This window comes from Podarcis filfolensis (genome assembly GCF_964270895.1).
Source record: "Podarcis filfolensis genome assembly, chromosome: 5".
Classification (NCBI taxonomy): domain Eukaryota; kingdom Metazoa; phylum Chordata; class Lepidosauria; order Squamata; family Lacertidae; genus Podarcis; species Podarcis filfolensis.
Window position 1 is genome coordinate 93,239,820 of NC_139608.1, and position 27,456 is coordinate 93,267,275.

A 27,456-nucleotide genomic window follows, 5' to 3' on the forward strand; every position below is an offset into this window, starting at 1 on the left:
TAAAATGTTAGGAAACACCTTATAGTCCTGTATTCTGCATTTTTTTATTTTCAGAAATGCTACTCTTAACATCATTCATGTGCATCAGGTACCTTAATGATAAAAATGCATAATAATAATAATAATAATATAAAAATAAAACAAAATAGAACAACATGCTGGTCCTTCTTTGATACCTGTGCCTCATATAAAATAATTAACCCCAATTTTGTTATTAAAAAAACAACAACCGAAAACAGATTCGCCCGCCCGCGCTCCCTGTCGAAAACAACGCAGATCAACTCCTGCGCGCTCTGTCGTCCCCGCCCGACGCGCTTTTCGGGGAGGCCGTTTCCCTTCGATCGCTCCTCGATTGGCCTCGCGCGGCACCCGTCGCGGGGCGGGGCGAGGCGACGGGGGCAAGATGGCGGCTTCCGCTCGGGTCTCCCGGCTCCCCTGCAGGGCCCTCCTGACTCCTCCGAGGGCGGGTAAGGGGCGACGGGGGCGGCGAATGGGGGGGGGTCCCTCCCTCCTCTCCCTCTTCGTAACCGGGGGGTGGGGGGTGGGTGAGAGACCGGGGTCTCCGAGGGGCCGCCCTTCGGGAAGGTCACGGCGGCGCTGTGAGCCTGCGAGGTCCCCCCTGGGCGACGCGCCTCCTCTATGGGAAGCTTCCCGCCTGCCCTTCGGAACTCCCTGCCACTGGAGTCTGAGGCAGGCGCCTTCCCTCTGCTAGGCGAGAGGCAGCGGGACGCTTCTAAGGGAAGACGCTGTGGCAAAATCCCGAAAGCCGCTTCTCGTTTCTACAGGGATAGAATAATTCACTAGGGATAGAATAATTGGTCGGTTTCACTTACTTCCGTTTCTCATCTTTCCTTTTTCCCCCCCAAAAATGTTTATTAAGATTTTCCAAAAAGACAAAAAAGATTAAAAAAACCAAAAAAACCATTCACCTTTTACAACCTTATTTTCAATAACATATTTCCATGACTTCCCCACACCTCCCTCTCTTGTATTCCATTTCCAATTATTAGTTAAACAAGTTCTTATCCCCAATTTTTAACCTTATTATATTTAATTCATTGTTATATTTAGTTCATTTTATATAACCAATTTTAACTTATAAACATCCATCTTTGTACCTCAGTACCCATTCTTTGAATCTTTTTCTAAGGTCGACCCCAATACCCTTCCACGAATTCCCCATTTTAATACCCCTAACAGAATAGAATAAAAAAGATCAAAATATAATTATACACCCTTTGGGTTCCCAATCCCCACCCCCCTTTTCCCGGTTTTGATCCCCCACCAATATCTATCAGTCTATCTGCAGTCAGCCTGGAGATCTCACGTCCGAGGCTCGTAGTTCTCTCTCAATTCCTCTCTGCCGGTTTTTTTGATAGTCCTTTATATCAAACACCAAAACTCGGAGAAGCTCTGTCTCAGTAATGTCCATTTTTCTTCCAGCCAGATCTCCATATTGAAAAGTGGAGCTCAAATCTTGTTTCTTAATCCTTTTAAGTCCAAATGTCCCAAAAGCTCCAACTTCCATCTTGATCAAATTTATAATACCGTTTCTCATCTTTCCAGTCTTAGAGTTCTCCACATTTCCGCTGCGATTTGTAAAAAAAGAAGTAAATTAAATAAAATTAATCCTTATGAAAATTCTCCAGAGTTTTAGGGGAAATTTCTCACAATAAACACATTTTTATATGCATTTTTGTCTAATGTTCACATTTCTGCGAGACGTTTCCCCTAACGTGATGCATTTCCGTATGTTATTTTCACAAATATATATTCTTTTTTTCTTTTGGTGCGCTTGCCTCTAATGTATGCATTTTTGTGAATGTTGTTTGGTTGGAGAGCAGCACTGCAAAATTTGGAGAAGTAAAGATTGTTCAAGCGTCTCCTATTCCTGTGCAAGGGGAGAAGAATGGAAAGAATGTAAGACGTTCTTAACGGTACAGTGGTACCTCAGGTTACACACGCTTCAGGTTACAGACTCCGCTAACCCAGAAATAGTACCTCGGGTTAAGAACTTTGCTTCAGGGTGAGAACAGAAATCGTGCTCCGGCGGCGCGGCAGCAGCAGGAGGCCCCATTAGCTAAAGTGGAGCTTCAGGTTAAGAACAGTTTCAGGTTAAGTACGGACCTCCGGAACGAATTAAGTACTTAACCTGAGGTACCACTGTACATGTACACATACCTTCCCTCCCCCCCCAACTTTCCCATGTTTATCGGCTTTATTCATCCGAATAAAACCTCCCAGACTCCCTCAACGGTGTCTGGTAGGGTAGTTGGACAGTCTCAGAGGCAGGGCCAGGTTTTGGTTTGATGAGGCCCTAAGCTACTGAAGGTAAGGTAAAGGTAAAGGGACCCCTGACCATTAGGGCCAGTCAGAGACGACTCTGGGGTTGCGGTACTCATCTCGCTTTATTGGCCGAGGGAGCCGGCGTACATGCTGGTCATGTGGCCAGCATGACTAAGCCGCTTCTGGTGAACCAGAGCAGTGCACGGAAACGCCGTTTACCTTCCCACCGGAGTGGTACCTATTTATCTACTTGCACTTTGACGTGCTTTCGAACTGCTAGGTTGGCAGGAGCAGGGACCGAGCAACGGGAGATCACTCTGTCGCGGGGATTCAAACCGCCAACCTTCTGATCGGCAAGTCCTAGGCTCTGTGGCTTAACCATATAACACTGTTCTTGAAAGCATTGGCTCCCAGTACATTTCCGAGCACAATTCAAAGTGTTGGTGCTGACCTTTAAAGCCCTAAACGGCCTTGGTCCAGTATACCTGAAGGAGCGTCTCCACCTCCATCGTTCTACCCGGACACTGAGGTCCAGCACCAAGGGCCTTCTGGCAGTTTCCTCGCTGGAAGAAGCTAAGTTACAGGGAACCAGGCGGAGGGCCTTCTTGGGAGTGGCACCCGCCCTGTGGAATGCCCTCCCATCAGATGTCAAAGAGAAAAAAAACTACCAAACTTTTAGAAGATATCTGAAGGCAGCCCTGTTTAGGGAAGCTTTTAATGTTTGATGTATTATAGTATTTTAATGTTTTTTGGAAGCTGCCCAGAGTGGCTGGGGAGGCCCAGCCAGATGGGCGGGGTATAAACAATAAATTATTATTATGTTGATGATTATTCATGTATTGCTTCCATTTTCTTGTATTTTAGGCTATGGTGCTTCTCCAGCTGCATTTCCTGTTGTCCAGCAAGACCGTCAAGTTCATCACTTGGTGATTCCTCATGGAAGGAGCGGGCGCTCCTCTGTCAGTGGCATTGCGGCTACTGTCTTTGGGGCTACAGGCTTCCTGGGACGATACGTCGTCAATCGCCTGGGTAATTTTCTCCAAAACTAAATTTGAGATGTCTGGATATTTAACAGGAAAATGAATCAGATATAGTGTCTCTTGCAAGATGTAAACCAATGTGTAAGTTCACAAAGCTTAGGGGTTGGGCTGGATGTCCCTTTGGGTCCCTTCCAACTCTGCAGGTCTACAATTCCTCCTACTGTTGATTGACCCTGGGACCTGGGACTCAACATCTTGTGCTGCTTACACATATTTGAAATGTGAAGGTCTTGACCCATTGTAGCTGATTGCATGCCTTGCTGTTCACTAAATGTCCCGATAGTTACTGTGTGCCTAAATACCAAACTTCTTTTTTCTTTCTGTTACCTATTTCAAGTACGATGAAAAATGAATGACCTTCGGTCAAGATGCTGGTGGCAGATAGGGATGGGAAACAGGCTAAGTCCCCAAGGAGCCATGATGGTTCAAGATGGTAGTTTTCAACCCTTTTATCACCTGTACTGAGGATTTCCTTCTCTGAGTCCACCTCTTAAAGGCTCCACCCCCCTTACAAAGGTTGAATGCCACCTTCAATCTCTGCCAAAATACGATTTATTGGTCTTTAAGCAGAGGCTTGACAACCATATGTCAGGAGTGCTCTGATGGTGTTTCCTGCTTGGCAGGGGGTTGGACTTGATGGCCCTTGTGGTCTCTTCCGACTCTATGATTCTATGATTCTATGATTCACATATTTACACATTCAGTCTAGAGGGAGTACAGATCTTCCAGCACGGTATTGTTCTCCACAGCAGTGCAGCTCTGGAGTCCAAGGCATCTTTTCCAGCCTGCCCAAGATGGGTCTCTGTCTCTATTCCCCCATCTTCTTCCCTGCACACCTTGCTAAATACACTTTTCTTGTTACCTTTCTCTTACACACCCATCACCTTGGCAACCTCTGTCCCTGCAGGCCCAAGATACCTCTAAAATGGGCCATCAAATCTTTTGTCATGTTAATGCCTCTGCATTAATAATAATCAAATAATCAAAATCCTACCATTTATTAATTTATACCCACCCCAAAACCGATAACACCATGTTGGTTTTGCAACTGACATCTTTTAAGTGTGTTCAAGAACTTGAGTTACTCCCAGCAGGGGAACAGACTTTTAAAAATATTTTAAGTAGGTCAATCAATCAAGTAGATCCAGCCGTTCCTTTCCCCTGTTCCCTTTTGAAATTTTCCCCAGTTTCCAGAGTAGCTTGCTGTGCTGTGGGAAGCTGTGAAACCAAAATTAAAATGTCTGTAGGGCATGGGTAGGCAAACTAATGCCCAGGGGCCGGATCTGGCCCAATTGCCTTCCAAATGTGGCCCACGGATGGTCCGGGAATCAGCATGTTTTTACATGAGTAGAATGTGTCCTTTTATTTAAAATGCATCTCTGGGTTATTTGTGAAGCATAGGAATTTGTTCATTTTTTTTTTTTTCAAAATATAGTCTGGCCCCCCACAAGGTCTGAGGGACATTGGACCGGCCCCCTGCTGAAAAAGTTTGCTGACCCCTGCTGTAGGGTATGTAGTGTTAGATTGTGGCTTCTATGAAGCCCCTTTGAAAACACCATTAAAGAATTAAAGTTATTGTATTGATTACAGCAGGTAGAGTTATATAGCCAAGCATTGATGTTTTCCGAGTGCTTAAAATAGAACATCCTCAATTAATGTCATGCCCTAGTTCTCCTTTTAAAACCCCTTTCTAATTTTAGGGCGTATCGGCTCCCAAGTCATCGTCCCATATCGCTGTGAGCCTTATGACGCCATGTACCTTCGACCCATGGGTGACCTGGGACAGCTCCTGTTCATGGTATGCTCTTTGTAATAATCCAGTCTGGTTCATGATTGGCTAGCTTCACTTGCTAAATAGTTGAAAGTTTGGTATGGGCCATAAATAACATCTTCCTGAAAGGCTTTTTGTACTTTTATTTCATTTCTCTCTTGATTTGTGCTGTGGCTATCAGGAATGGGATCCGCGTGACAAAGATTCTACCCGAAGAGCTCTTGAGCACAGCAATGTAGTCATCAATCTTGTTGGCAAAGAGTGGGAAACAAGGTAACTTTCTTCTTTGGCTCTCTTGGATAGATAGAGGTCATGTAGACTGAAGATCTACAGTCATACCTCATGTTACGTCCACTTCATGTTATGTTATGTTCGTTCGTTCTTTCTTTTTTTAAAGAAATAATGTTTATTAAATTTTCCATTTTAACAATCCAATCAAATCACATTAAGTATTCTAAATTATACAAATACATATCATATTGTCCAAATATTCTGCCAAATTATAAATTTTTGTTGGGGCTTCCCATGCTTCAAGTTCAGTGGGGTTCCAATCATCTTATGTTTCTACTGCCTTGAGTTTCCATCATGTTATGTTCTTTCAGGTTACGTCCCGTGGCGACCTGGAAGTACCGGAAAGGGTTACTTCCGGGTTTCGCCGCATGCGCAGAAGCGCAAAATGATGTCACGCGCATGTGCAGAAGTGGCGAATCACAACCCGCATGTGCGCAGACGCGCAGATGTGGGTTGCGCTCTTTTCATGTTACGAATGGGCCTCCAGAACGGATCCCGTTCGCAACCAGAGGTACCACTGTATCATAATTTTTTCTTCTAGAAAGAGAAAACTAAAACCGTATGAAGTTTTAGGGTCCAATCTGATTTTTTTCCAAAGAAAAGACCTGTTTCTTATGCCTTACATGTTCTTTGTGGATGCAAACATGAATAACAATAAAATTCAAATTTCAGAAATCAGTTTAGGGGAAATCCATCTAATAAGCATTAGATAATCACCAGGGCTAGCTGGCTGAATTAGTCCTACTTGGGCCAGCGAGGAGGCCAAGGGAGAATTAGCTGTGGGGTCTCAGAACGGGTAATCTTCATAAAAGGGGAGGGGGAGAGAAGGGAAGGGAAATAAAAGATCAGGCTGAATTCAAATTAAAGGCCAGGTGGACTAGCTCTGTCTTATAGGCCTGACATAAGGAGGTTAAATCCTGAAGGGCCCTAGTCTCATGGGACTGAGCATTCCACCAGGTCGGAACCATCACTGAAAAGGCCCTGGCCCTGGTGGAGGATAATCTGACTTCCTTAGGGCCTGGGACCTCTAAACTATGGTTATTCGTGGACCTTAAGGTCCTCTGCAGGGCATACCAGGAGAGGCGGTCCCGTAAATACGAGGGATATCAAGACTGCGATATGATGACCTGCTAAATTTTGGAAGGAGCTTGGTTTTTATTCTGTTCTTTATGCTTTATTCCAGAAACTTTAAGTATGAAGACGTCTTTGTTAATATTCCCAGGGAAATTGCTCAGCTCTCAAAGGAAGCTGGGATAGAAACTTTGATTCACATTTCTCATCTGAATGCAGACATGAAAAGTCCTTCAAAATACCTTAGAAATAAAGTAAGTTTGTGTTTGTTTTTAGATGTTGGTGTTTTGCAATTCCATATTCAGGGTATTCTGTGCAAAAAAACCCAAAATGGTCCCAACAGGAAGCCGAAATATGAATTAGGTATATTTAAAGCCGAAATATGAATTAGGTATATTTAAATCCTGCTGGTTCCTCAATAGTTGCTGTTTCAGTTTCGACAAGGAAAAGAGTGACAAAAAGACTTGAGGGGATGTAAGGAATGGAGACTTCTTAACCTCTGGGGTGAGAAACTCTTCAATAATTATTGCTGAGATTTTCTAGTTGCTAAAATATGACGCTATATTCCACATAAGTAGTCATTATGTAGATTCAGGGTACTCAGTGAATTTCCTAATCCAAAAACTCTTCTAGAGCAAAATGAGGCTTGCGTAGTGTTTGAGCAGTTTTAAAACTCTTGTGTAAATTTGTAGGAAAAGTTAACTATTGATTTGAGTGTCTTTTGTCCTTTCTTATGTGTGGCTAACACTAATCTGTTCACTTTCTACTATGGTTAATTACAATGTCATCTATAGTTATGTGTGTGTGTGTGTGATTGTGTTATTGTGTATGTCTGCACCTTTCATACAGATTTCCTAGATGCCATAAGGCTGCTTTTGAAAAATATTTAAAAAAAAATATTTTTTTTGAAACACTGAGTGACTCCGATTACCGTATTTTTCGCCCTATAGGACACACTTTTCCCCCTCCAAAAATGAAGGGGAAATGTGTGTGCGTCCTATGGGGCGAATGCAGGCTTTCGCTGAAGCCTGGAGAGCGAGAGGGGTCGGTGCGCACCGACCCCTCTCGCTCTCCAGGCTTCGCGGACCTCTCCGCAATCAGCGGGAGCACTCCCGCTGCTTGCGGAGAGTTGCCTGCATGCTGAAGCCTGCGCGCGCTGAGCTCAGCGCGTCCAGGCTTCGCGGACCTCTCAGCAAGCAGCGGGAGCCAGCGCTGGGCTCCCACGGCTTGCAGAGAGCTGCCTGTTTGGGGGCTGGGGTCGGGGGAAGCTCGGGCCTCCCCCGCCCCAGCCCCGCGCCTGGGGGGGAAATAATTTTTTCCCCTTTATTTCCCCCCCAAAAAACTAGGTGCGCCTTATGAGACGGTGCGTCCTATAGGGCGAAAAATACGGTACTTAAATTTGTGTACACTTACTGGTTGCAAGTGTATACAGATTTAAGTAATCAGAGTCACTCAGTGTTTCTTACTGGTTGCAAGGGACGCGGGTGGACTTGCCGATCAGACTTGCCGATCAGAAGGTCGGCGGTTCGAATCCTCGCAATGGGGTGAGCTCCCGTTGTTTGGTCCCTGCTCCTGCCAAACTAGCAGTTCGAAAGTACATCAAAAGTGCAAGTAGATAAATAGGTACCACTCAGGAGGGAACGTAAACGGCGTTTCTGTGCTCTGCTCTGGTTCGCCAGAAGCGGCTTAGTCATGCTGGCCACATGAGCTGGAAGCTGTATACCGGCTCCCTTGGCCAATAAAGCGAGATGAGCGCCGCAACCCCAGAGTCGGCCACGACTGGACCTAATGCTCAGGGGTCCCTTTACCTTTACCTTACTGGTTGCAAAGAGGAATTTTGGAAAGACACGGTCTATGGGCTCATTCACACTCCTGCTTGTCCTGGGCCTAGAAGGCATGGATATGAGCAGTGCTTTTTAGGTACCGGTCTGAGCAGTTTTGCCTTTGTCCTTCCGCTTTCCCCTAGAAAAAACTGCTCTTTAGCGATAAATCAGAACAAACGGCAATCCATTGAAAACCTGATTGCTGTTTGCTCCAGTTCAGTCCTAAACTGGGTTTTCCTAGCGAAAAGTGCTGGAGCAAACGGAAGTGTAAAAAGTAAAGGTAAAGGGACCCCTGACCATTAGGTCCAGTCGTGACCAACTCTTGGGTTGCAGCGCTCATCTCGCTTTATTGGCCGAGGGAGCCGGCGTACAGCTTCTGGGTCATGTGGCCAGCATGACTAAGTCACTTCTGGCGAACCAGAGCAGCGCACAGAAACGCTGTTTACCTTCCTGCTGGAGCGGTACCTATTTATCTACTTGCACTTTGACATGCTTTTGAACTGCTAGGTTAGCAGGAGCAGGGACCGAGCAACAGGAGCTCACCCCGTCATGGGGATTCGAACCGCCGACCTTCTGATTGGCAAGTCCTAGGCTCAGTGGTTTAGACCACAGCGCCACCCGCGTCCCCAAACGGAAGTGTAGATAAGCCCTTTGATGGATTTTGTGTCTTTACATTCATTGTAGTTACCCTGCTGCCTGCACGGACTTCATTCTGTTTGCTGTTAATTCTTGTGTTTCCTAGGTTACATATCTCATGGTGCTAAATATGTGTTCTGTCCGATAGAGTGGAACATTTTATTATTAATAATAATATTTTATTAAGAGAATTTCATTTATAAAAAGAACGAGGAAGAAAGAATGAAAGAAAAGAAAGTGTGAGAATGAAAAAAGAAAAGAAAAAATACTGTTACATTGCCATATGTTAATATATAGATTTGTATATTCTTGTAAACCTAGGCTGGATTTTTTTTTTAAAAAAAATTAAATTATGCCAAAGAGCCCAAGTGTATGCAATGTGAAACCGAAGGGTATCTCTAAATTTTATTATAGTTTCATAGTACTGTGCATCTTGAACTTGCATGGGAAATTAATCACTTTCTAATGACCTGATGGCAGGCCGTTGGAGAGAAGGTTGTGAGGGAAGAATTTCCAGATGCCATCATCATGAAGCCTTCTGAAATGTACGGGAGAGAGGATAGGTTTTTCAACCATTATGCAAGTAAGTACACTCCTTGTAGCATAAAATTTGTTTCCTTGGGAGAAAGTAATATCAGAGAGCAAGGGATGCAATTAAGTACATTTGTACTTAATTAGAATTGTAGAATAATTGTGAAAATCTGTATTAAGATCTTATTCAAATCTATTCATCAATCATCCTTGAGCTTTTGCTTCAGATATTAGCAACTTGTTATGGTGCCAGGAAAGAATGTGTTTGGATTTTAGCCTACTGTACCTTTTATTCCATGGGAAATGTGTTTTATTCATGGGCCAACAGATGAGCTTTCCTGTAAATAGCAGAATCCTAATTGTCTTGCATGTGCTTTGCACAGCTAAGTGAACTACCGTATTTTTCGCTCTATAGGACGCACCCGACCATAGGACCCACCTTGTTTTAGAGGGGGAGAAAGAGAAAAAAAAATTCTCCCCCTCTCTGCTCAGCGCCCCTTCAGCGAAGCGGCAGGAGAAATGGAGCCCTTTCCATTTCTCCTCCTGCTTCACTGAAGGGGCGCTGCGCAGCTCTCCCTCTCCCTCTCTGCTGAAGCTGGGAGAGTCTTGCAAAAGGAAAAGGGACCTCCCGCTGTGCTCCGGGGGCTTCAGGCAGCTATCCCTGGAGCCCCTCTCGCTCTCCAGGCTTCAGCGAAAGCAACGCATAGCCTCCGGAGCATGGAGGGAGCGATTCCTCTGCGCTTTGGAGGCTTCGCGTTGCTATCGCTAAAGCCAAGGAGCCTGCATTCGCTCCATAGGACGCACAAACATTTCCCCTTAATTTTTGGAGAGGAAAAAGTGCGTCCTATAGAGCAAAAAATACGGTAATTTCGCTCCAGCTCACCAGAAAATCCTATCTGTTTCTGAGACTTAAGTTTAGCATTGTGAGTGTAAAGTATGCCAAGCCGGTACAGAATATGTTTGCTTGGTTTATTTTTAATTTTTTAAAATGAAATCATATTCCTGAGTTCCTCTCTATTAGATCTCTCCTCCCCGCCCCACCCGCACTTATCCCCATCTTTGTCATATTTACAGAGAGATGCAGGACCAGGTATTAGAATTGTTTGCATTATTTACTCTAGAAATGGAATTTAGATCTCCTTGAGCCCAGGCGAAATGGAATTTCAGACAGTCAGAATTTGGCAAAAGATTCCAAATTCATCTTCTAGAACAGTGCTTCCCAGTCTTGGGACTCCAGCTGTTTTTCAGACTACAGTTCCCATCATCCCTGACAACTGCTCATGCTAGCTACGGATGATGGGACTTGTAGTCCAAAAACAGCTGGAAACCAAGTTTGGGAAACTGTTAAAATGTTGAACATGGTGACCTCTGAAATTGAAGGTGTTTTTAGAAAATGTGTCTTTTAACCCTTTTGTATTTTATATTGTACTAGACAAATATATGCCAGCCGTTTTCATTACAAATATTAACAACAGTTGCAGATTATTACAGTGAGTGAAGCATGTAGTTGTAGTAAGTAAATAAACTGAACATATGCTTCCTATTGATAGTTTCCTTATGAGTATGCAGCTTTGGAGCAACATGACTATAATTTTTTGATGGGTTTATTTATTATGTTTCTTTACCTAGCAGTTCTTACCACCTAGCAGTTTGAAAGCACGTCAAAGTGCAAGTAGATAAATAGGTACCACTCTGGTGGGAAGGTAAATGGCGTTTGCGTGCGCTGCTCTGGTTCGCCAGAAGCGGCTTAGGCATGCTGGCCACATGACCCGGAAGCTGTCTGTGGACAAATGCCGGCTCCCTCGGCCTATAGAGTGAGATGAGCGCGCAACCCCAGAGTCGTCTGTGACTGGACCTAACTGTCAGGGGTACCTTTACCTTTTCTTTATGGGGGCTTTCAGTGAGGCTGCAATCCTGTATTTGCTTACCTGGGAGCAAATCCCACTGAAATCAATAGGACTTGCTTCTGACTAGATATGTATAGGATTCCAGTGTTAGTCTTCTTCCAGGAGTTTGGCAGTAGAGTGTGGTGAAAGAGATAGAAATGCAAAGTTGGGAGATGCAGATAGGCTCATGGGATTGCCTTGTTAATTAAGTTACAGTGCTTTCCTCCTAGATAATTTCTATAGCATTGATGACACTGTTTGATATGAAGAATCATTACTGTATTTTACTGTATTTTAATATTTTGTTGGAAGCCGCCCAGAGTGGCTGGGGAAGCCCAGCCAGATGGGCGGGGTATAAATAAATTATTATTATTATTATTATTATTATTATTATTATTATTATTATTAACTCCTTTTAAAGTGATCAGTGCTATCTCAGCGACCCTCATAACAGATTATACCCATTGTACAGATGGGAAATGGAGCTAGGAGTTAATGACTTGTCTGAGGCCACTTTCATGTTCATGGCAGAGACAAGATTTGAATCAGGGACTTCCAGCTTCATAGATCAGTCTCTCTTGCCACCCCACTGCATTGGCATAAGATTTTCAAACAATAATGTTCAATTGCCAAATCTAGTAGCTGGTATCCAAAGAGTGAGCTTCAGCTTGCGGAAAGATTTGAGCACCCTCAGTTAAAGCCTTTACATTTTCTTGGGGCAGATGCAGGAGATTCGTGCAGGCAATTCTCTTGTCACCTTCAGGTGCATTTGAGGTCTTTACTTTCCAGTACTGTTGTTATTGCTCTTTGATCTCTAACAGCCTCACTTCTATCCTCCAATAATTTATCTCTCTTCATTCAGACATGCGCTGGTTCTGGGGTGTGCCTATGATTGCTATGGGCAAGAAAACTGTGAAGCAGCCTATCTATGTAGGTATTGTTGGAAAATACATTTTATGATACATATTTCATACCTCTTTTCCTTTTGTATATATTTCATTACATTTTTGACCTTGCTTAGAAAAAGGTAACTTTAAAATATATGCTAATTTTTCTTAAATATTATCTCATAGGTTGTTGATGTTGCAAAGGCTATAATTAGTGCTATTAAGGACCCCGATTCAAAAGGAAAAACTTATGCATTGACTGGGTAGGTTATTGGTTACTATTATTATTTTTACTCAGACCACCTTAAACCACTACAGGCATTTCCTGGCCCCCTGTTGTTGTTGTTTTAAAACTCTTGCAGTGGATTTAGATCAGGCTTCCTCAACCTTGCCCCTCCAGATGTTTTGAGACTACAATTCCCATCATCCCTGACCACTGGTCCTGCTAGCTAGGGATCATGGGAGTTGTAGGCCAAAAAAACATCTGGAGGGTCGAGTTTGAGGGAGCCTGATTTAGATGGTTTGTGTTCACTACAGATACCTTCTTTTATTGGACTTCAGCCAGTGGCTGCTTTCCATAAATTGCAGTTTCAAAGGGCAGTTATGTAAGCATCTGGGGAGAATGCTATTTTCCCTGTTCACATACCTGAACCCCTAATTTTATTATACACATAAAGTCTGCATGATTTTACAAGAATATTGTGTTAGTCAGTTGTGAGAAGTTCGAGAACCAAGGTACCACTGTATGTGTAATATAAATCGTATTTCTTAAAGACGCAGCATCTTTGCTGCCTCTTGATTCCCTATGGAAACATGACCACCTGGAACCCCCCTTGCTACCACTTGGCAGAGATTGGCGTGCAACCTTGGTGACAATACTTTGGGCTATATTTTTACATGATTAAGGTTTGGCTGTAGGTTTGGGTGGAGGGGATGGTGAAAGCTGCTCATTACCAGTGACCACCGTGGCTAAAACACAGGCTGCCACACATCCATCCTGGTGGTACCAGCACCCCATTTTAGACCAAGGCCTCTTTCTCAAATTTGCAATTTAATGTCTGTTTCTTTGCAGCCCTAACAGATACCTCCTTCACGACCTCGTAGAGTATGCTTATTCAGTACTCCACAGAAATTTCTTTCCGTATCCTATGCCCCGTCCTCTCTATCAGTAAGTCTTAATACGTTTAATAAGTTGTTACCTCTGAGGCTCCAACTGCCTGTGTTGGTTGTTTGGTTTTTTCCCTTGTGTGCGCACACAGATCTGTTCATCTCTGCCATTGAATGCAGGTGCGCAGGCTGCATTCTTCAACGGGCGACTAGGCCTGGATTGTGGAGGGAACGCAAGAGATGGTACCTATGTTTCTCTCCACAAGCCCAAAGTAGTTTGGGGATGGGGAATGTTTTTGGGAGGTAGATGACTGGCAGAGAAGAAAAACTTAAGACATCCCTCTTCTCTATTTACTGTCTCTGTCAGTTTGATTGCAATTGCTGTATGCTTGCTTTTGGGAGTGAGGAGAACTGGACGTCATTAGGTGTCATGTGTAGCTTGAGCCGTAATCAGTCTGGGCTCAGGTTCTGCAGCCTGAATGTTGAGTTAGGGAGGTGGCATTAGACATATGTGCCAGGAGAATCTGCCTGCCTTCCGTCACTCAAGGTAAAGAGAGCCCTAAGCAAGAGCATGTACAGCGAGGGGGAAAAGTATTTGATCCCCTGCTAAATTTGCCCGTTTGCCGTCTGATGAAGTAATGACCAGTACATAATCTTAATGGTAGGTTTATTGTAGCTCTGAGAGACAGAATAACAACAGGAAAATAACCCCCATAAACCCCAAAAGACAAAAGTCAAAGATTATAATTATATGAGTGAAATAAGTATTTGATGCCATTGCAAAAGATGACTTAGTACTTGGGGGGCAAAACCCTTGTTGGCAATTAAAGAGGTCAGATGTTTCTTGTAGGAGGCCACCAGGTTTGCACACATCTCAGGAGGTATTTTGTCCCACTCCTCTTCGCAGATCCTCTCCAAGTCAGTAAGATTTCGAGGCTGATGTGTAGCTACTCGAACCTTCAGCTCCCTCCACAGATCAAATACTTTCCCCCCCTTACTGTAGCTCTATTTTGGGACCTTTGAACTGGCAACAAAAATGCTCTCAGGAAAGCTTTTAACTGGATAATAATCGTAATAATAATAATAATAATAATAATAATAATAATAATAATAATAATGATAATAATAATAATATTTATACCCCGCCCATCTGGCTGGGTTTCCCCAGCCACTCTGGGAGGCTCCCAACAGAATATTAAAAATACAATAAAACAACAAACATTAAAAACTTCCCTAAACAGGGCTGCCTTCAGATGTCTTCTAAAAGTCAGATAGTTGTTTATTTCCTTGACATCCGATGGGAGGGCGTTCCACAGGGCGGGCGCCACTACCGAGAAGGCCCTCTGCCTGGTTGCCGGTAACCTCACTTCTCGCACTGAGGGAACCGTAATGCGTTTTGAGAAGAAATAGTCCCCCCTCCCCATCATTTTAAAAAGGGGCTTTCTCCAGAGGCCCCTAGAGGACATTTGGCGTCTTAGGGAAGGTGCCTTGAACCCTGGCCATGGCTTCCCTCCTTCATTCCTTGCCCTGACCTTTCTGGGTATGCAGTAGCCACAAGACACTGATGACTTAGCAGGTCCAGGAAGTCCTTTCCATCAATGGAAATTGGGAGCCTTGTGGCAGGTCTCATCCAGTAAAGAGCAGACATGGATTCAAGGACCCCTCTAATAGTAAGCTCAGGAAGGGCAGCAGACCCAAATCATATCCTTCATAATCCTTCATCCCCCATCTGTCATCCCACCTGGTGAAGTCGTCTGGAATTGGCCCTGTCTATATGTACTCCCAGGGACGTGGGTGGCGCTGTGGGTTAAACCACAGAGCCTAGGGCTTGCCGATCGGAAGGTCAGCGGTTCGAATCCCCGCGATGGGGTGAGCTCCCGTTGCTCGGTCCCTGCTCTTGCCAACCTAGCAGTTCGAAAGCACGTCAAAGTGCAAGTAGATAAATAGGTACCACTCCGGCGGGAAGGTAAACGGCGTTTCCGTGCACTGCTCTGGTTCGCCAGAAGCGGCTTAGTCATGCTGGCCACATGACCCGGAAGCTGTATACCGGCTCCCTCGGCCAGTAAAGCGAGATGAGTGCCGCAACCCCAGAGTCGGCCACGACTGGACCTAATGGTTAGGGGTCCCTTTACCTTTACCTTATATGTACTCCAAAGGGTGGTACCATCTCAGACATGATGGATGCCCTCCATGAGACTTGCAGAACAGAAATTACCATTGCAACATTTTCAAGTTTCAGATAATGAACGTTATTAAGGGAATTGCCAAATTCGGCTCATAAGTCACTCCAGTCCCGTCCTCTCCCAGCCTCACTTGATGTGCCAGTTCAGTTCTCTCAGCACTTTCCCAACTTCAGCACATGTGTCTTGTGGCTTCAGTTAACTTTTCCTTTCAACAGTTACTTTGGTTGATAGAATTAATAAATACAAAGTAGTCTGTTTTGTCTGGTGGAGCAATTCGAAGTGAGTGAAACTTCACTAGCTGATTTGAGAGAAGAACAGTTCGATCATTGCCTATGTTCAGCCATGGTGTTAATTATGGTGGCACTTTGAATTACAGCTTATTTGCAAGATTTTTTGAGATAAGTCCTTTTGAGCCATGGATAACAAGGGACAAAGTGGATCGGGTAAGATTGCCTTCATTTTCATCTCATTTATTGCTTATCACCTGCGAATCCTAAGGTGGCTAAGAATGGAACAAAATGCAAATTAATACAAAATATCAGAATGATAATCAATATAAGAACTCTCTCTCTCTCTCTAATATATATGAATACAGAACAAGTTTATCTGTGTGTGTTCTTTCTCAGTGTTATTTTTAGGGTTGAATGCATTCTTAACATTACATACGTATGTAGTTTTTTATTTTATTAATGGGATGGAATCAATGTTTAGCTTTTGAGTTGCAACATATCAGTTATCAGGGGTCAGCAAACTTTTTCAGCAGGGGGTCCATCCATTGTTCCTCTGACCTTATGGGGGGGCCAGACTATATTTTTTTTGGGGGGGGGGAATATGAACAAATTCCTATGCCTCACAAATAACCCAGAGATGCATTTTAAATAAAAGCACCCATTCATCTCATGTAAAAACACCAGGCAGGCCCCACAAATAACCCTGAGATGCATTTTAAATAAAAGGACTCATTCTACTCATGTAAAAACATGCTTAGAAGGCGATTGGGCTGGATCCGGCCCCTAGTTTGCCTACCCATGAATTAAGTATTGAAATGTGCCTTACTTGAAGCAAACTTCTTATCTGTAGAGAGCGGGGAAGCAGAGGTACTCTTCTTCCAGACTAGCCCCCCTAAACGTGATGCCCTCCAGATGTTTCTGTTTACAACTCCAGCCATAATGAAAAACAGTCAGGAATGCTTGGTGTCCAAAACATCTGGAGATCTTTAGGTTGAGAAAGACGGCTCCAGACTGTTGAGTCCATTCAAGACTGCCAAGAGGTAGATGCAGGGGGTACAGATGGACCAGATCCAAAGCTAGCAGGGGGCCTTGACTCTGAGCTTTCATTTCAAAAAAGTATTTAACGTCCTAGAGAAAATGCTACACCGTTCTAAGCAATTACTGCGGGATGAATCTGCCTGGCTGCTCCCACCTTTTGGTGTTTTAGCCAGTGAGCAATGTCAGAGCTGTGATTGACAAGAGAATTGTTTGGATGCCAGACAAGAGGAATCCCTGGGGTCCTAAAGAGTTGCTTCTTTTCTCCTCCCCTTTAGTGCAGTTTTCTTTCCTGCTTCTTTCTTGTTTTCTAGTCTTTGGAAACTGTGTAGTTCTAAAGGCTTCATCTCCCGTTACTCTTCCTTTTTTTATTAATAAGCAGGATGCATCTTTCTGGTGGTGGGTCCATCGGAGATCAGGTATTCCCTAGAAGTTATTGTTTGCAAACCCACAATAAGAGTGGGTGGGTGTTGCATATGACAAATGCAAAATGTGGAAACTTTGCAAAGAGCCTTAGGTATGTCTTCTGCTGTGTAGGAGCTGAAGTCCAGGCACACACTGAGGTTAAATCCAGACACAAAAGTTGTCACAATTGTGACTCTAGTCTAATCACAGATAGGAAAATAGAATCCAAACTGTCCTTTGGTAATACACTCAATAAATATTCTTTCCTCTGACCAGGTATAAGAGATAGATGTTAAAATAGGGAAAATCTAATTGTATATTTTGTAGCTGAAGTTAACTTTTTATTTCAGACTGTTTCGTGTGAAACTCTTAATGAACTCTTTGGAATCCAAAGAACCACCCAAAAAATAAGATATAATATTGCATACTTGATTTGTAAAGATGAGCTGTGTGAGAGATGGATTTATAAGATGGCTCACCGTTCACTCATTTCTTCGTTTGTTTGTTTGTTTGAAGTTCCATACCACAGACATGAAGTTCCCTGATCTTCCTGGCTTGGAGGACTTGGGTATTGCCCCAACTCCCATAGAACAGAAAGCAATTGAAGTCCTACGTCGCCATCGCACATTCCGCTGGCTGGAAGCTGAGCTTGAGGAAGCAAAAATAGCCAAGCCTGTTACCGACATGTAATCTACTTTGAGAGTTTTTCAGACTGGTTACAACTGCACTCATTTCTGAAGAAATCTGTACATACAAAGCTAAAACCCTATATAAATCATGTAACCTTTACGATACTGGTGTCACTTGTTTTATTCAGGAGTACGATATGCCAAGAAAATTCTGTATTGTCCCTTTGTAGATTTTCGTAATGAAGGTGCTAGACCCCAGAGTATGTATCTATTGTGTCTGTATCTGTGTCCCTTGCTTTCAGAAATGTTAAAAATACTGAGCTAAGCGCTCCAGATCAGCAGAGGATCAATACTTTAGAAATGAAGCTGCCTTTTATTTCTCTTCCACATACCTAACCATGAGTGGTGGTGGTTTTTACTCAATTCTGTCAGTGTGCAGGACAAAGGCATTGTGCTGTATACAGTGGAATTCTGCAATTCCAGATTTCAGAATCAGAATTAGCAAGGCTGGGTTGCAAGGGCTGTTGCTTGTCTACACTTCTTTTATCCTTACAGCTGGTCCCAAACCAGTGCCAGCGATGCTGAACAGTTTCGGCCTTTGTTTGTTTATTAAATTTGTATACCGTCCTTCATCCGTAGATCTCAAGATGGTTCACGACATAAAATACAATATAAAAACACAAATGCATAATAAAACGAATAAAAAACAAACCGGTAATCCCCCTCTACCCTCTCACAAACACATTTTAAAGGAGTATAAGATGTTAATCAGCCAAAGGCCTGGTTGAAGAGGAATGCCCTGGGGAGAGAATTCTGCAAGCAAATGCGGAGCCACTGCAGAAAAGGCCTATTCTTGTGTTGCCACCCTCCGGACCTCTCATGTAGGAGGCACACAAAGAAGGGCCTCAGAGGATGATCAATCTCTCTTTTTTTAATAATTTTTATTCATTTTAAAACATATTAATTGTCATACATACAGCAAAATCTCACATCTTATACAATCTTTTGGACTTCCATCAACACCTCTGATGATCCCCCATTTATATCATTTCTTCTCCGTTTCTTAAATTCATATTGCTTTTAATTCTCTTAACTAATGTCTCCCTTCTTATCCAATTATGCAATAGTTCAAATTATTCACCTCACAAAACTTCTTGCAAACCTACAAATGTAATCTGGTCATCACAATTACTTTTCAAATAATCCGTAAATTTACATCAATCTCCTGTGAATCTTTGGTCCCGCTGGTTTCGAATTCTTCCTGTTTGTCTAATTCTGCATAGTTCCATCAATTTCATCCTCCAATCTTCTTTCGTCGGTATTTCTTCTTGCTTCCATTTTTGTGCCAGTAATATTCTTGCTGCCGTCATTGCATATAAAAACAGCTTACAGTCCTTTCTGTTTATATCATCTCCTACAATGCCCGGTAAAATTGCTTCTGGTTTCTTAATGAATGTATATTTCAACATTTTTTTCATCACATTATATATCATTTCCCAGAGGTTTTTCACCTTTTTACATTCCCACCACATAGGATAAGTCAGAGGATGATCTCAGGGTCATGGATGAGGGAGGACTTGATCTGGTATTCAGCAACAGCAGCCACAGACCTGAAGGCTGGCTGATAGGACAACTGCAGTTCCCCAGGTTGAAGGAGGGGCTGGCATATGGCACAGTCAGTAACTACCTGTGCTGTGTGCCCCTTTACCCAGCCTGTCCCAACTCCCAACTCCATACCTCCTACCTTGAACTACTGTGATTGCGGGTCCCCCTTGCTCTCCCCTGCTCCTCTCTTCCCAGACACATCCTATGCCCTTTTATTTAAAACAAAGGCAAATGAAAACCAAAATTTAAAAACACTTTTAAACAGCTGGGGCACTAAAACCAATAATAGAGCCCCCAACAGCTTGAGTGAGTGTATCCTACCCACTTCAAGGGGACATGGAGGTTATCACTGTTTTAGCCTCATGGTTTCTCAAGGTTGTTGTTGTTTAGTCGTTTAGTCGTGTCCGACTCTTCGTGACCCCATGGACCAGAGCACGCCAGGCACTCCTGTCTTCCACTGCCTCCCGCAGTTTGGTCAAACTCATGCTGGTAGTTTCGAGAACACTGTCCAACCACCTCGTCCTCTGTCGTCCCCTTCTCCTTGTGCCCTCCATCTTTCCCAACATCAGGGTCTTTTCCAGGGAGTCTTGTCTTCTCATGAGGTGGCCAAAGTATTGGAGTCTCAGCTTCACGATCTGTCCTTCCAGTGAGCATTCAGGGCTGATTTCCTTCAGAATGGAGAGGTTTGATCTTCTTGCAGTACATGGGACTCTCAAGAGTCTCCTCCAGCACCAGAATTCAAAAGCATCAATTCTTCGGCGATCAGCCTTCTTTATGGTCCAGCTCTCACTTCCATGCATCACTACTGGGAAAACCATGGCTTTAACTATACGGACCTTTGTTGGCAAGGTGATGTCTCTGCTTTTTTTTTAAGATGCTGTCTAGGTTTGCCTAGGTAGGTCAGGCTTAGAGATGAGACTGACTTAGCTCTCCTACTGAGCTGGGCAAGGATTTGAATCATTGCCTCCATGATCCAAGTCAAACACTATTTACACTTACTTGCATTGGCTCTCCTACATAGAAATTGAAGGCAACCTTATTTCTTCAGCAACAGATGCCCTGCTATACTATCTGACCAGTTATTTGGATGAAGGAATTGATGGACGTTCAACACATTTGTGGATGACACCAAATGGGCGTCCTCAGAAGATGGAATCGGGATTCAATATGAGCTTAACAGGTTGTGAAACTGGGTCAGAACTAACAAAATGAATTTCAATTGGGACAACTAAGTTCCTGCGCTAAGGAATAATCAGATGCACAAATATAGGATAAGGGACACCTGGCCTGACAGCAGTACAGTGGTACCTCGGGTTACAGACGCTTCAGGTTACAGACTCCGCTAACCCAGAAATAGTACCTTGGGTTAAGAACTTTGCTTCAGGATGAGAACAGAAATCGCGCAGCAGCGGTGCAGCAGCAACTGGAGGCCCCATTAGCTAAAGTGGTGCTTCAGGTTAAGAACAGTTTCGGGTTAAGAACGGACCTCCAGAACGAATTACCGTATTTTTTTGCTCTATAAGACTCACTTTTCCCCTCCTAAAATGTAAGGGGAAATGTGTGTGCGTCTTATGGAGCGAATGCAGGCTGTGCAGCTATCCCAGAAACCAGAACAGCAAGAGGGATTGCTGCTTTCACTGCGCAGCGATCCCTCTTGCTGTTCTGGCTTCTGAGATTCAGAATATTTTTTTTCTTGTTTTCCTCCTCCAAAAACTAGGTGCGTCTTGTGGTCTGGTGTGTCTTATAGAGCGAAAAATCCAGTAAGTTATTAACCCGAGGTACCACTGTATGTGTGAAAAGGATCTAGCGGTCCTCATAAACCATGAGCTTAACCTGAGTCATCAGTGTGATGCAGCAGCAAAGAAAGTGAATTCAGTTGTAGGCTGCATTGACAGAAACAGTGTCTAGATCAAGGGAAGTAGCAGCAGTACTCTGTTCTGCTTTGGTCTGACTGCCTGGAGTCCTGTGTCCAGTTCTTGTCTCTGCTGTTTAAGAGGGATAATGACAAGCTAGAACATGTGCAGAGGAGAGTGAGCAAGATGGAAAAGGGTGTGGAAATCAAGCTTATGAGGAACAGTGGTTTAGCCTGGATAAGAGAAGACACTTCATTGCAGTCCATATTGGTACGTCTGGTCTAAAACTGACTTGTGTTTTCTGCTCTTAACTCCAGTGAAGAGCATATGAAGAAAGAACAATTCTACCCTGAATCACAGAATCACAGTCAAAACTTGTTTTCCTTCAGTTTTTACCCCCCAAATAAAAATCAGACTGAGCAGGAATCCTTTCAAAATTCTCTTCAAATAAATCTTCCATGGATTTGGGGAGTTCTGAGTTTCCTGGGTTTGTTTCTAATGTTTTCACCATGTTAGAAATCTGCCATTATTCTGGTTTTATCTGCTAACACATACCCAGCTCCCCCTGAGCAGGTGCTCCAGAAACCAGAACTTTGACCCAGGTTCTTGGGACCCCAACTGAGAAACGGCCTCAGTTAGAAGGCCTCAATCTTCTATTCTGGGGATACAATAGCTATTGAAGGAGTGTCATATTATCCATAAGAAAGTTAGAGAAACCTTAAGGGGACTAGGGACAGAGAGCTATCTGTCCAGGGCCTGTTTGAATCCCTTTTAATGTGTAGTAACCTCTTTAGCGGGACGCGGGTGGCGCTGTGGGTTAAACCATAGAGCCTAGGACTTGCCGATCAGAAGGTCGGCAGTTCGAATCCCCACGACGGGGTGAGCTCCCGTTGCTCGGTCCCTGCTCCTACCAACCTAGCAGTTCCAAAGCACGTCAAAGTGCAAGTAGATAAATAGGTACCGCTCTGGTGGGAAGGTAAACGGCGTTTCCGTGCGCTGCTCTGGTTCGCCAGAAGCGGCTTAGTCATGCTGGCCATATGACCTGGAAGCTGTACGCCGGCTCCCTCGGCCAATAAAGCGAGATGAGCGCCGCAACCCCAGAGTCGTCCATGACTGGACCTAATGGTCAGGGATCCCTTTACCTTTACCTTTAACCTCTAGCTATTTTGCCTGGTCTTCAGTTACCTCATTTCTTGAAGCATCTACTATGGATCAAGGAGAATGAGGCCTTCAGTGTACCTTTCCCCATGGATCTCACACACCAATGGCAAGAGTACATGTATGTATCAGTAAAAGTTCCAAAAAGAAGATGCAGATATATGTAGAATCACATACAGAATCTCCAGTCATTTTTTCTTAACTTCTGGGATATATATACAGTATAATCCACTGGGAGCAGTCAAGTACAACATTACTTGTTTTGCTAGAGTGGTCATGCAGGGGGTGTTGGTCCAGCCCATCAAACTTCCTGTTCCTCCTCGTCTGGAGCATCCTTCCTTGCATGTGACTGGTAGGTGGGCGTGACCTTTCCAGACCTGATAAAAGGCCAAGTCCCCCAGGTTATCTCCCATATGGGGTAAACCTGTTTAAGCCTAAAGCTCTGCCTGATCATGAGTACAAACTACTTTTTGTTACTTATGAATAAGACTGTTGTGTCTTTATTCTTTTAGGAGGGATCCAAAGGGGTCTTACCAGGAATATTAGAATATATCTCAATCTGGGCAAACCAGATTGAAGTGTCTCAAGAAACGCACATGAGTTTGCAACCAGCTCTCTGCTGCGTAAGAAGGGGAATGCACTCTGCTAAGTGAAGAAACTTGCTAGCACAAGTTGGGAAGGATATTAATAATATATCCTCTCCTGCCACCCTCAACATTCCCACAATATAGACAAGAAGATGGAAGAATGGTCACTCCACAACTGCAGTGGCCATTCACTGGTTAAACGTTGCAAAGAGAGAAAGATACAGCATACTTATTTTGGAACCCTTATTTACAAAGCATTTTTATTAGCCTGCAGAACTGTATGAGAACCATTCTCAATATTTCAAAGCAAACCTGGGATATGCAGTTTGCATTAAAAATGCAACAGCCCCCAGCCATTTGACATGTGCTCCTTCCATAAAAGATTAAGGGGTTTTTCTTATATAAAAAAAAATTACAGTTCCATTATGGCACAAGAATCCCTCTCTCAAAGCTCTGGGAAGGAATTACAAGAGAAATGGGATGAATTATGTAGAGCTGCATCCCAGTCATCTGACAATATCATCTGTCTCCCCATTAAGGCACAGGAGCAGGTTTATCATGGCACAAAAGTGAGACTTGTCTCAGGATGTTCACATTGTTACTGACCTCAACCTTGGACTAAAATAAAAATTAAATTGTAAACCAATCTGTAGCTATTTCCTCCTCTTGTCTTTGAAAGTTCGCTGAAAGCATTGGCTTTCCTTACTTTGAATCCAGTTGTCATGAGTGTCTATGAAATGAGAGATGATTCTCAGAGGACTTTTGCTGCTTGCCCTTTGTGCAAATGTCATTGGACTCCAGGTTTGATCTATAAAGATGGATTTCCATGCATGGACTTCTCCACGCTGCTCTTCACTGAGGGCTCTGTAGGGGACAGACACCTTTCAGGTGCTAAGCAAATTTCCATTTGTTACTTTACATTTAGGTGAACTTTTGTAGTGGGGCTGGGGAAGACTCCGCCTATTGCCATCAGGGCTTACTCTGAGCTACGGAGTGTCAACAGGAGCCATGGCAATGTACATGGGTTGGGACCTCCACAAACTGAGATAAGAGGGGGCTGCAATCTCACTGGCATTGTGCTTTACAGTGTGCCCAGTTGCCCTGTAAACAAAGGCTTTTTAAAAAGTCCTCAGCTGCTATTTCATTGCATTCACACAGTCAGGATAATGTATTATTTTGCGAGGAAATGAAGAAATTTTGGGATTTGATTTATAATGAGTTAAAAAAAAATTCAAATATACTTTTCCTAAAAGACCAGAGGCCTTTTTACTAGGTATAATTGGGGATGAAATTAAAAAGGAAGATAAGATTTTATTCCAATATTCGACAGCAGCGGTCAGAATACTAATTGCACAAAATTGGAAAAGTACAAATATACCAACGGTTAGGGATTGGCAAACAAGATTATTTGAATATGTTGAATTAGCAAAAATGACGCAAAAAATTAGAAACCAAAAAAATACAAAGTTTATTAGTGATTGGAATAAATTTATGGTATACATTGAAGGAAACTATAGAAATCTAAAAACTATAGCAGGTCTGTTATAAAACTTACGATGCGCAAACCATTAATATTTAATAGCTGCAGAAAATGGAAAATTTCCTACCATCAAGAAGCCCGAAATCGGGAGGGAAGGAGGTCAACAGGGGTGTAGAAGAAAGGTCTAAATATCTAATTATATAAAGTTATAAAGAATAAGATATAGAATTGTAACAGAGATTGTTGCTTTATGGTGTTAGATGTGGATATTTTTCTTTTCTTTTCTTCTTGTTCTCCCTTTTTCTTTTTGAAACTGTTGTCTTGTCTTTTGTGTTCCTTTTTGGTTTTCTTTTTTTCGTTCTTTTCTTTCTTTCTTTCTTTCTTTCTTTCTTTCTTTCTTTGATGTTGTAACTGAAACTCAATAAAAAGAATTTTTTAAAAAAGGATAATGTATTATTTAACTCTGTTATATTTCACCCAGCTACTTGTTCTCACTGAAAGCTTCTCTGACACTATTGCTACTGACTCTGTTGAAAGCCCCTCTTCCCGCAAACCACACCCCAAAGGCTGCTGCAGCAGCGCTGGCCTTCTTGCCAAATTCTGCCACTTTTAGACTCCACCCCCTGCCAAACTCAAGGGCCAGGGAACTTGGACTCATAAAACTGTAGGGATAGAAGGAGTCATCTAGTCCAGTCCCTACAATGCAGGAATCCACCATACAGGCCAAACCTGGCCTGTCAGGTGTCCAATATGATCTGCAAGGCCTTTCCCCTCAAACCATACCCATCCCATCTCTGACATCAAATGTGACATCAGTTCTGGGGTGTTATGTACTGAGTTGAATAAGATCCAAAAGGCAGCAGTCTGATTAGTCCTAGAACAATAGGATTCAGAATGCAGCAGTCTGATTGGTCCTAGAACAATAGGGTCCGGAATGCAGCAGTCTGATTGGTCCTAGAACAATGCAGCAGTATGATTGGTCCGCAGGAGCCACCCAATCCAGCTCCAGGTGGAAGTGAATCCACAACCTGATTGGCCTACAGGAGAATCCCAGAATTAGCCAATCACGTGCGGCCCATTGTGTAAATAATGTATATAAAGCAGATATTTTGGGGAAACTTTCATTCCTCACTACTGTGAGCTGAATAAAGAGCATGAAATCCACGCTCGACTCCGAGTATATTTCATGGGGTTCATACTGCTGTGGCTTCAAGGGAACAACTGGGAACTGAAAATGAGCTCCTGATTATTCCTTTGCTGGGGCCCATCAGCTGATGGTTGGGGAGGGTGGGACTTGCTCTGGGAGGGGGAAGCACACTGTTCCTTGAACCTCTGGTTTTCAAAGGCTTAAAGAGCAGCATGGAACCTCTGGAAACTGGAGATTCAAAGAGCGGCGTGGAGTATGTTTCGCCTGGAGAAGAGGAGACTCTCCAGTCCTGATTCTATAGCACTATGATGTCACAGAGACAATATGTGATTGACAGTTGGGCATGCCCACCCACTTGTCAAATTCGGCCCTCCGCCAACTAGAAACGTTTGTCCACCACTTGGGATTGTAAGGTAATTAAAAAATTTTGGGAAATGATATATAATGAATTGAAGAAAATGTTCCATTTGTTAAAAAACCTGAAGCATTTTTATTAGGGATTGAAGGGAAAGATCTGCCAAAAAAGCTGAAAAACATCTTCATGTATGCGACAACGGCCGCGAGAGTTTTAATAGCACAAGGATGGAAGACTGAAGAAAGCCCAACTAAAGAATCATGGCAAGAAAAATTGATGGACTACGCAGAACTGGCAAAACTGACATACAAGCTACGGGATAAGGATAACTGTGACTTTAAAGATGAATGGGAACCCTTTACAAAGTATTTGAAGATGCAACAAAGCGAACTGGACTCCTTAGCTGGTTTTGAATAAAAATTCACAAACTTTTTATTGATAATTATTACTTAAATAGTTTGAGGATCTATACAACTGTGTAACATGCAGAAAAGAGCATTTTTGGAGAAATCAAAGACTGGAACTGAGGGAAGTCGGGGGGTGGGGGTGGGTGGGTTCTGTGGGGGGAGGGAGGAAAAAAGGGGGGAAATAAGGATGATATGTTTCTGGATAATTTGTTTTAATTTTGAATTAAAAAGTAATTAAAAAAAAAGTTTGTCCACCACTGATGCATAACATGTATCTATGTTTCTGCCCTAGCTTGCTTGCCAGGCTCTCTTTCAAACTCCATTTAAGACATAGAATCATAGATAGAATTGAAGAGTTGGAAGTGACACCAAGGATCATCTAGTCGAACACTCTGCAATGCAGCAATCTTAATTAAAGCATCCATGACAGATGGCCATCCAGCCTCTGTTTTAAAAACCTCCCATGGGGCAGAGTTCACAACCTCCCGAGTGGTCTGTTCCACGGCTGAACTGCTCTTATTGTCAAAAAGTTCTTCCTGATCTTTCGTCAGAACTCCTTTCTTGTGACTTGAAACCATTGGTTTGCGTCCTGCCCTCTGGAGCAGGAGAAAACAACCTTGCCCCATCTTCCATATGACAGCCCTTGAGATAATTGAAGATGGGTAGCATATGTCCTCCCAGTCTCCTCAAACCCAGGCTAAACATACCCAGCTCCTTCAATTGTTCCCCATAAGGCTTGGTTTCCAAACCCTTGGCTATCTTGATTGCCCTCAAGGGCACAAGGAGAAGGGGACGACAGAGGATGAGATGGTTGGACAGTGTTCTCGAAGCTACCAACATGAGTTTGACCAAACTGCGGGAGGCAGTGGAAGACAGGAGGGCCTGACGTGCTCTGGTCCATGGGGTCACGAAGAGTCAGACACGACTAAACGACTAAACAACAACAACAACACATCTTCCAGCTTGTCAATCTCCTTCTTAAACTGCGGCACCCAGAACTGGCCACAGTATTCTAGGTGTGGTCTGACCAAGGCAGAATACAATGTTGCTATT

The 27,456-nt window shown here is 43.4% G+C and overlaps 1 protein-coding gene across 2 annotated transcripts; it reads left to right on the forward strand.

Annotated features, from left to right (window-relative positions):
* Positions 1 to 333: 333 nt before the first annotated feature.
* On the forward strand, positions 334 to 17,971 carry NDUFA9 (NADH:ubiquinone oxidoreductase subunit A9). Of its 2 annotated transcripts, none has more exons than XR_014548636.1 (11): positions 334 to 467; positions 3,151 to 3,315; positions 5,027 to 5,124; positions 5,279 to 5,370; positions 6,572 to 6,713; positions 9,399 to 9,501; positions 12,198 to 12,265; positions 12,409 to 12,485; positions 13,295 to 13,390; positions 15,889 to 16,359; positions 16,431 to 17,971. XR_014548636.1 is itself a non-coding variant. In XM_083615936.1 (11 exons), the coding sequence occupies exons 1-11, from the start codon at positions 404 to 406 to the stop codon at positions 17,870 to 17,872; spliced, it is 1,146 nt and encodes a 381-aa protein (XP_083472062.1). In that variant the 5' UTR covers positions 334 to 403; the 3' UTR covers positions 17,873 to 17,971. The 2 variants fall into 2 exon arrangements, 1 of the variants encoding a protein (XP_083472062.1); XM_083615936.1 differs by having other exon boundaries at positions 15,889 to 15,955; positions 17,699 to 17,971.
* Positions 17,972 to 27,456: the final 9,485 nt, after the last annotated feature.